General features: G+C 43.5%; 1 protein-coding gene across 4 annotated transcripts in view; it reads right to left on the reverse strand.

The window, feature by feature from the left end:
- Positions 1-10,676, reverse strand: part of LOC126576292 (protein Fe65 homolog) — a 49,531-nt gene that overhangs the window by 17,221 nt on the left and 21,634 nt on the right. The window contains exon 1 of one of the 4 annotated variants that reach the window (XM_050237503.1): positions 1,789-2,383. The exons of the other annotated variants lie outside the window; for them this stretch is intronic. Within the exon in view, the coding sequence (XP_050093460.1) occupies positions 1,789-1,819 (31 nt within the window). The 5' untranslated portion in view covers positions 1,820-2,383. Of the gene's footprint in view, positions 1-1,788; positions 2,384-10,676 lie in introns of those variants that run through there. 4 annotated transcript variants of the gene reach the window in all.

The raw sequence follows: 10,676 nt of genomic DNA on the forward strand, positions 1-10,676 counted from the left end.
ATTTGCACTATTTTGGTTGTTGAATTGAAATTAGATCCAAATGGAACATGTTTCGATCATTTCTATTCTTACTAGGTGAGAAACTATTCTGCTGCTTAAATTTTAAAGTACTATACAAATTTAATAGCCCGATTTTAAAAGATCTGTTGATAAATAGACTACCAAATAGAAACAAAACTTTAAAAAACCGAATTGATGCGCTTAGCATAATTTCATCCTTTTAACTTCATCGTGAGCTGTCTTTCTAATGGCCTTTGAAATTCATTGCTCATGTCGCGAATTTATACCGCAACAAACACCACAATATGGCCAGCCATAACGTCTTCTGCAGACCTACCAGAATGTCTATTAAATTATCTTTAACCCGCTATCTGCTGCTCGCCATTCTACCTAATTCCTCCATAAGAGTCTCTTGTCTTGAAAGCGGTGATATCGCTGATCTTTTGGATCTTTTTCATCCGGGAGATGAGTCTTCGCTGGTGCTGATGTTTTGCTTCCAAAGAAGCAGTAACACAGAACACAGTGCCCCGCCAAAGGTCCATTTCAGCCAAGAAAACAGGTCAGTTTTAATACGACAAAATGACGTGGAATTTGCTAGTTTAATCCTAGCTAAAACTTAATAGATATCTGTATCCTTAGTTGCCAGTAGTAGGACAACTTTAGCAACTATACAAATTGAAAGGAATGAAGCTATTTAAAGTAGCGAAACATACAATCAGTTATTAGTTACTTATGCATTTAATATTGAATTTATGCATTTTTAAAAAGCTTTTCCAACATTAACAGTAGCAAAGCAAAAAACTGTAATCAGCAAACGGACCCATCACTTTCCCATCACTTTTCCGAAAAACTTCTGAATGTCTTACTGCATTCTTCCACAAGCCACTCGCCACTATTGCCAACAGTTACGATTTCCATTTGCAATCGTTTTGCATGGAATGTGTCCGGCGGGAGAAAAAATGGAAAAGGAGAAAGAAAATTTTCAAGGGTATCACTTTATCTGACTCACATCAGCTTCTTCTCTTTTTCTTTTGCACAATGTGCTCCTACTCGCACTCGCATCACATTCAGAGACCTGGCTCTGCTCCACACAACAGCAACAAGAAGCAGCTGGGTTTCCAGGGAAACTCGTTCGTTCAACAGCAAAAGCATACCAGTGCGCTGCGCTCGTTCACTCAAATTACCCTTTGTGCAATGGGACGTGCAAAATTTCGCTTCTTTTTTTTTGCTGTGGCTACCTCCTTTGTTCTGCTGGAAAGGATGCTGCACAACCGGTAGCACACTGCACACAAAACTACAACGAACAGACCGAACTAACGAAAATGTTCCTTTATTATGCAGCGCATGACTACTAACCGGGACATGCTACCGCCTCTCGCCGACAGTAGCGGAACAGCGGAACCGGAATGCCACGTAGAGCGATAAGGATGTTCACGAATGCGAGATGTGTATGAGCGTTGTAACAAGAGAGAGAGAGAGAGAGAGAGAGAGAGAGAGAGAGAGAGTGAGAGAGAGAAATCCATGGCTACGACATGGATATCTGGGGACCGATTCTCATCATACATCGTATATCATGCTGTATCGAATCGATTAAGAGAAATGGTATGGCCAAATGTCAATTTTCTGCAAAACCAATGCATTTCTGAGATGATCTCGCTCTTTTGCCACAGTACCATCATGCAAATGAACCTCAACGCGCTGTAGGCTATATAACGAAGACACAAAATCGATCACAAACTGCCACTGCTACGGTGGAATGCTGGAATGAATGCGCAGACGAACACTAACCTATGATAATGTTTGCTCCTTTCAGCCCCATGATAATCGTCGTGCAGTCGGTGGCGTTGATTTTGATCGTCAGTATCAAACCGGCCCTCAGCAGCTTCAACCGGATCAGTGCATCGATCAGCGCACTATTGATTGTGTTTACCAGCAAACACAACGCCAACAGTGCGGTACGGTACTGCAACCGTTGCCTGAAGTACGCCACTTTGTCGCCCTTTTTACTTATCAAACGGTTACTGTTCCACCGATTCCACCGACACCGATCACCGGCACACAGCGTACAGATTTACGTTCAGCTTAGGACCTCACTGAATCATCAGTCGATTCGCTGGAGTTTTTCGTGCCTTCAATGGCTTCTATCACGGAACGTCACGCAAGGTTTCCCCTATACAGTGGTTGCGCACTGGACACAACAGGCCGGCTGGGCATGGCTTCTTTTTGCACTGATATTTGCGACCACTGTCGCGGAACCAAACGCGGACTTTGGTCTTTGGCTTTGTGGGGTGGTCACCTAACACCGAAACAACACTGGATAATACTCATGTAGCTCTAACATTTTCCAGCGACGGGGAATATCGGGTTGAACAAACGCCCTGGACTGGATTGAATTGGCCACCAGGAGGAGCGCTTCTGTCACTGAACAGCACACTGGCTATGGACTGACTGGTCGGCGACTGGTGTACGAGGTACTGGTGCAACCGAAGCAAACACGGAACGAAACCGATCGTCCCATCGGTTTGCCGACAGCGCCACTTCCTGGCGATGACTCATCGTGCTCCAGACAAACCGGCGGCGGCGGCGGCGGCGACGGTGGCGACAGCGGCGATAGCATCACCTAGAGACCGAAATGCCGGCTTTCGCCACAGAAGCACCACAAGTGAGTCCGGGAACGGTTGCACCGCGTTCGCTTTTAACGATAGATTTTGATTCATTAGCAGGACTCTCTAGTCCCCTCCCACGGTGAAATATCGTGTTTAATCTGATGGAGCGCATTACACAAGCAGCGGCACCGCTCCCTGCCGTCCGGAAGAGGTTGACCTCTAAAGCCATCCCCGTCCTAATGTCCTTTTCGCGTCGCTCTTTGTGAACGAACGAACGAACGGACGGTCGGTTGCATGGTGCGCGTTCTCCGACATTTTGCGAAAGCTCTCCTCTGGGAAGACAAGGCTTTCTGCTGCTGCTAATGCTGGTGCTACTGCAGAACCGTTATGTAGCGCCGGTTGGCCATGTTAAAATGGTTTCGCTTCGGTCTTCGCCACAGGCCATAAACTCTCTGCAGTCATAAGCAGTGCAGGCAGGGCGCGTCATGGTTTATTACGCTGGCGACCGAGAAGTTCATTGGGATTTTCCGCTGAACAAGTTGCGCTCCCTGGTCCCGCAGGGGAATGATTTATTTTCGACCCATTCCCTCCCTTACCATCGTTCTACGGCGCCGCGGTTTGTGCAACCTTTGCAGAGAGAGAGAGAGAGAGAGAGAGAGAGAGAGAGCGAAATTGCAGAGATAGAGAGAGGAGGACCTTCGATCGAGATCCTAGACTCCACCGCACCGCACCGAATGGCGAGTGTCGTGTCGAAAAATGTGCAACGAGCTACTCTCGCCGAGGATTTCGCTGAGCAGCGCATCGCGAAAAAAGGGTTGGAACATTCGGCTGCATCGCGACCGAGCGCGAGATGGTTTGGTGGTCGTAGGTCGTTTCACGATTTTCCTCGTCCATTTTTGTCGCTGCATTTTCCCAGATGCAATTTGTATCCGAGCAGGTTGCTGAGTGGTGGGTAGCAACCGGGATCCTACACTGCATAAGCGATGCGATGCTCAGATGTTGGAAGCTTTCCGCGACGACGAGATGACTGGACGAGAAAAATTCTGTGAACGGGTGCTGGTCGCTTTTTTCTTATTATTCTTGTGCAGATCGATATGCATTGAAGGCAACGAGGTTTTTTCTGTGAGAGCAAAGTACTAGTTTTGAATTATTTATGTTCTATTATGGATTGGCTTCGTTTTTATAGTGTCTGTGTACTGATACTGGCTTCATGTTTTCATGACAAGGAGAGCGATAGACCGATCGACAAGAAGTGCTTTGGATCACATGACTGATACTAGTACAAGTTATAATACACAGGATATACAGGGTGAGGCAAAAAAACTGCAACACATTTAAAACGCCATATATTTTTCATTTTTGTTTGGAATTTTTTGAATAAAACCAAAAAACGTCGGGAATTTCATAAACTTTCAGAATCAGTTCAGTTTTTTATGGTATGTTACTGTTTGGGTGAATTATGATCTTGAGACGGTAGAAGAAACCATCGCTCGTTGCCCGCATAGTGCTTTGTGGTATTATGGCTCATTCTTAGAGAAGCGTCTGCATAAACTGTTCAAAACTATGTCATTTTTTAGGTCTATCCTTGCCCTTCAAAATACCGCAAACGGAGAAGTCCTGCGCTTTTTGCGCCGATAGATATTGACAGCCAATGAGACATGGAAATGAAGTGTGAAATGTTTCTTTACGCTAATTTCATGTCTCTGTTGCTTTGAGGGAAGGTACAGAGGCCTTTTAGAATCTCTAGGGGTTTCGCATGAATTGTTTGCATTTCTAGGACTGCAATGAACCTTTTAATAGCTTTAGAAACATTAGTTTGTTGATTTATATCGGATCCACCGAACGAAAATGTGCGAATAATGTGAAAAATTGCGTGTTATCGCATCTCAACCCATTATCAACCCGGTTTATGCGTCGTGGTGGCCAGCCGAGAGTGTAAATTATCAGCTGACTTTCCTGGAAACTAAATCCCATTTTTTTTTTCGTTTAAAAACTACAGGATAACGAATGGTTTCTCATCAAAGAAAACAAAGTTCAGAATTTCATCACTTGCGGCCAAGCGAAGCAAGGCCTCTTCACGGTCTCAAGACCATAATTCCTCCAAAAAGTAACATACCGTAAAAGAATAAACTGATTCTGAAAGTTTATGAAATTCCCAACATTTTTTGGTTTTATTCAATAAAATCCTAACAAAAATGGAAAATATATGGCGTTTTAACTGTGTTGCAGTTTTTTTGCCTCACCCTGTATTTATAAAGAAAAGATTTTTAGATCAGATTCCTAACATTTATACAATGTTGAAAGCATGTTTTGAAACGCTAAAATCATATTTTAAGGGGGGCTTCGGTATTTAAGTTTTTTGTGACACATATTTTTAACATTTTTTCCTGAATGCTGATCCTTTCAAGAATATTGTGTAACATTTTTGGATCAATCGAAGCAAAACTGACAGGGTTATAGAGTTTCGAAAATCTGCTTTTCATAGAAGGCTCCATGCAGCTCGCTACTTTGAAGAGCGTTTCCTAAAACCAACTTTTTCAAAGTTGGTGCCCATCGTACCATAAAAACTACTGAACCATTTGATTCGAAAGTTTTAGCACATAGTCCTTACACTTTTTGCCAGATAACCCCGTACAGTTTGCATAAAAAATGTTCAAACTTTTTTTTAAACAAATCTTTAAAAATCGTGTTTCTATGCAAAATGACATAAAGCATCACTTTTTCAATTTAAAAAATCTGACAAAAATCGTAAACCTGGAAATTCAAGAAAAACTTGACGTCGCTACCTAGATAAACTTATAATCTATCAAACGAGTATCAATTTGTATTTTTCTGATGACCCATCACGCGGCTACAACGGGCACCGTAAAAAGTATCTTTTCGCAGACGCACCTTCATACATTTGATGCCATGGAAGAAGTTCTTAATAAATCATCCCCAAAATAGAACTAAATATTCTTCAAAAATTATAGTTAAATATGCAATTCACTTGAAAAAAATAAAGTTGAAGGGTTACGTAACAAAAAATCGTCAAAAATGAGCCTTTTTTTAGGCCAGAAATTAAATTAAACCTCAATTAATTTCGTACGATTAGTCATCCTTACGTAGTCAACCGAGCGATATTTTCCATTCTAAACGGACTACTTCTTTTAGACCTATGCAATCACGATTAATTGAAAACGGAAACTTTTGCGCTACACAGTTTTGACTTCGCAGAATGGTTTCATTACTGTCCGTCACACACGCCATTCTAGAGAATTGGATTTTTCCTGCTCCTGTTCTATGAACCCATAACTACTTTTAACGACCGTTTCATTAGCAATCACATTTATCATAAAAAAGTGGTGTTATTACATCTCACTCACCCAGCAAGCCTTGAGCCCAGTTTCAATGCCAGTGCCAAAACTGACCCGCAATCCTAGGGGCCACGATCCCCAACCAAGCAACCTTGCTCGGCATGAAATGAAACCGTATGGCCCGCTAGCACGCATATGCTCGCATATCCTAGAATTCCCCCCCTCCTCCCAACTTTCTCGCTATTGTTATGGAATTAAATTATGCATCCGGGGTACTGAACCTTGCGGTTTTGTGCTGTGCGGGCTTTTGTGTGTTGCGAAATTGGATGGATTGTTGGGGCATATAACACACTTTACTCTATGGCCCTCCGGTGGCTTCGAGGAGCATTATTATATGCACGGTCGGGTGAAGGAAAGTAATCGTTGGTACGATGCTTAAGCGAAGCTCTCAATTTGGACACTATTTTTAGCACTATCATTTTAAGCAATACATTATGATCATTGTATTCGGTAGTTTTTTTTTGTGCAGGACTCTGTTAACTAGATTTTTGTGTTCTAAACTAAACAACGATAGTAAATTAGTTTTGGTTTTATTTTTTGGTAAAGTAGGAACAGTGTTTCTCGTTTGATTGAACCTTTTCTGCATGAATTAGCCTATTAAATAGTAATTAGACATCTTACAATAGACTTATGTTGGAATTTTAATGTTCTGTTAACAGTTGATCTATTAACAAGCTTTTTAACATATCCTTTCGATTGTTGGTTCCTTTTTAACTTCACGATCTCCTTCACTAACATAGCAATCCTGTCTTTTCATCAAGGAAACGCTCATTATTTTACAAAAAATAATCTAACAAAAAGCACTTAACAAATTGAACCGGAGCTAAAGCGAATTTAGAAAAAGAAAACACTTTCGCAAGATCTTTACTACCCTGGGACTCACCATTCCCCAGCGGTAAAACAAAAACCAAAGCGGAAATGCAGACACAGAAAGCGAAAGAGAGCCAAAGACAACCAATTGGGGCGTCAAATTCATTTCATAATTTAGTTTTTCTTCTAAAAACACCCCGAAAGCCAGGAAAACTAATTCCAATTTTGAAGTTTTTCCATCATCATCATCATTCACAACCCGAAACGGAGGCCTGAGGGAGGGATGGTCCGTTGCTTTTCCCCTTTTCGTACACCACTTTTAAGAGCGTGTTACTTGCCGGAGATGTCCTTCGAACTTTTCGAAACTGCCATCCGGGAGGTGAACACATCGCAGAACAGACAGAAATGAAGAACCAAAACTTCCAATATCCATATGGCCGAATGTCAAATGTCTGGTTTTTTTCCTTCGTTCGTTCGCTCGTTTGTTGTGTGCAGCCATCGACGGGGCAAATGGGTTTCTTTTCCACCTTTTGTCCCTCTCCGCACTGTCCCAACTGCTCTGCTGCTTTGGCCTTTCCGGCCAAAAGAAAGACTCTGTTTCGTCCTGTTGTTCGTGGCGATGTCCTAGGCCGTCGCCACACCCCACACTCGCCTTCATTTGCTGATAACCGTTCCGGCGGAAGTCGTTTGGACGAAATTGAATTCGACCATATTGGAAGCGATACCTTTCCACGGTCCACGGGAGACTACAATGCTCCAATAGCAGCAACAGCAGCAAAACTTTAAGCATGGGACTCCTGTTCTGTCCAGTGCGATTGTTTGGCCACAGCCAGCCATATCTACAATCTACAGGTCGTTCTGGTAACCAACGCTCTGGTGGTCATCAACGGGTCACGGGACGGAACTTTTACCGGAACTCCTCCGGTGGAAAAAGGGGGAACGACGTACCGAAGCGAACGGAAGCTTCAATGTGAGCCACAATGAAGAACCATCAAATCGGTGTTGATGCGATTAATGGAGGTCTCTTTTTAGAGGAAGAGAAGTTCGAGAAGTGTGTCCCTGCTAGGTGCTAGGAGAGCAAAAGAGACTTGAAGCACCGACGGTCGGCCAGTAGCTGGACCGATGCCAACCTAAGGGATTGGCAAATGTCCAAACATCCGTTTCCGTCAGTTCCGTACAGTTGTCAAGCCATTTCGCAGTTGTTTATCCATCGTTCTGTCGTCCGTTTTCACCATCATCGTTTGCATAGTGTAGTTAATCACACAAGATCCATCCATCTAGCTTGGATGGATCGCATATGTTTCTGGTAGTTGTTGGCCCCATTTGAGGCCTCTGGATTGCCGAGCTGCTGCTGAATTCTTGGCCAGTGCGGACCGAATAACGTCAAACTGGTCCTCGGTATGTCATAAATCAATGGTGCGTGATTGTTTTATCGTTCAAAAAGCGGGAAGCCTTTCAAAAGGGACAAAGGGCCTTTCCATTTATCCCCGAGTGAAAGAAACATTTACGCTTCAATAAGTGCAGGCCGTATTGCTGGCCATGATATTGTAGCCAGTGGCCTCCCTCAGTCCGTTGGGACTTCAAAATGTATATTCAAACCCGATCCCCCGATGAGAGCGTGCAACGTGACGAAGGTCAGCTGACGAGTGGCCGCTCGATTTTCCACGTGCATCCAACAATCACAAGGACTAACGTCCGATCTGGCCACCAAAGGATACACCTTGGCCACGGCCAGCAAATGGCTGTCCGGCTGGCACCCACGCGTCACAATCTCGTCGATCGATGCCGCTGTGGAATGGAGCCGCTCACTTGGAATGACCTTGAACGTGTGCCCGCGATGGTCGACCTCCGGCAGCAGGAGCCGCCACCATAGTCGCCATCGTCGCCGTTGTGATGGCAATGGATGAATTGTAATTTTCCGTAGGCGTCCGCAAGTCTGGAATCGATCCGTTTTTGCCTCGCATTTGGACCTCCACAACAACAACAACAACGCCATCAGCACATTTGCCTAACTCTCTCACCATTCGACCGACGGCCACAGCGATAAGTCGATACCACGGTGAGACCATTCCGGGGTTGGAATGTCTTGTCGGAGAAATGGTACGGCGCGGTACTATAGGAGAACCATTGGAAATGTCGTGAAATTGTTCGGTCTTCGGAGGAGCTGTGCTCTTAGCGGATAAATGTTAAATGAAGTGTGTTAGTGTGCCACTAAGAATTAGCATGACTGGCGCATTTTCATTTTGTCAACAGTTGAACTTGTATTAGGGCGAAGGTAAGGAATTTCTTTTTTTCTATGATATTTGCTAATCTTTTCATGAATATTGGGTAGAATTTCTAGATCAATCGAATTGAAAATGACATAGATATTTAGTTTTGAATAACCTCAACTCATGCATGACTCAATGCAGATCACTACATTGAAGAGCGTTTCTCAAAACCAACGTTTTCAAAGTCGTTGCCCATCGTAGCACAAATCATTTTGAATTTTTTAACACTTTATATTGAATACGTTGATATTTTTTGTTTAAATAACCATACAGGATGCGCCATCAGGTGCTTGCCTATTTTAAACTTGAATAACTCTCTCATTTTTCAGCAGATTTTGTATAGTGAACTAGTTTTATTATTAGGTTATTCTATGCCATTTTAGAAAGGAATCACTTCACGTTGAAAGAGCGGATTGAAATTGCCGCTTTTTGCATAAAACTCGTTTTCTTACGAAGAATCGAGAAAAGTATCAGTATCACAGAACACAAAATAGTGTTTCTTACTTCTAAAAAAAACAAAAACCAACAGAAACATAATTATTATTACACACAAAGTTGACCAAATTCATTCCATCATCTGATCGGATGTTTTGATGCATATTCTACATGATTCGTTAATAAGCTCGTGATCGTGAGCCAAGGACCTATGGTTGCGAGGCGTGAAATATTGATTAGCATCGTGCATGCCGAAACACACTTTGTTGTCGGTTACTTATGCTGCTGACAAACATGATAAATGAACCCAGTTCTTTGTTTATCAGCCGAATAGCATCTCCTGTAACCATTCTCCATTCACTGAGTTAAGCAGCGACCACACAATGGAGCGGCCTCCCGAGAAACCGGAGCACCAACCATCTGACCTGACCTACTTGGTTCATGAATTAATGTATGAGAAAGCCTGAGCAACTGAGCAACAGCACATTAGAAATTATATTTACGATCACGGCACAGCAATCGTTGCAATGGTTGCTATTTGTTTGCTCCATTTGCTTAACGCCGCGATGGCGATTTAACTGATAACGGAAAGTCCGTCCAATCAATCGATACTGATCGATCGAATCGAGCAAAACGGTGTCCGTGAAAATGATCCTGAAAACGCGCTTCTCAATGCCCCTTGAATGCTATCCTGGCATTTAGTAAACGTGTGCGGTTAAACAACAATGTATGGCCTACAAACGGTGGCCATTCGATGCATTCTCCTCAGGGGGGACCTTAAGACCACTGCTTAGCTGTAGCTGGTCGGGGAAAGTTAAAAGCAGCAGCTGCTGGCAGGCTGACTTACTCTGAAACTCGGAGAAACCGTCCGTCCACCACCGCGAGGCCAAGCACGAACTCTGGGTAGCAATAAAAATATTTGTACTTCGTAACGACTCCCCGGCATTACGATGGTTCTAGGTACATGAAGTTTTATTGCTCTGACTCATTGATGTTTATAGGGACCTGTGTTTTTCCTCCTGTGGACGCAGCAAGTCCTTTGGCACCGTTTTGCTTCGATATTCACCCTGGCGCAAGCCTTCATCAAGTGAACATCTTGCCAGCGTCCTCTTTGGGGTCGGTTCTTCTCTCTTCTCAAGCACATGCACAATGCAACTACGTTGCGCGCACGCTAGGAGAAGGATTCACCGTCGGTTGAT

Source organism: Anopheles aquasalis, chromosome 3, assembly GCF_943734665.1.
Source record: "Anopheles aquasalis chromosome 3, idAnoAquaMG_Q_19, whole genome shotgun sequence".
Lineage (NCBI taxonomy): Eukaryota > Metazoa > Arthropoda > Insecta > Diptera > Culicidae > Anopheles > Anopheles aquasalis.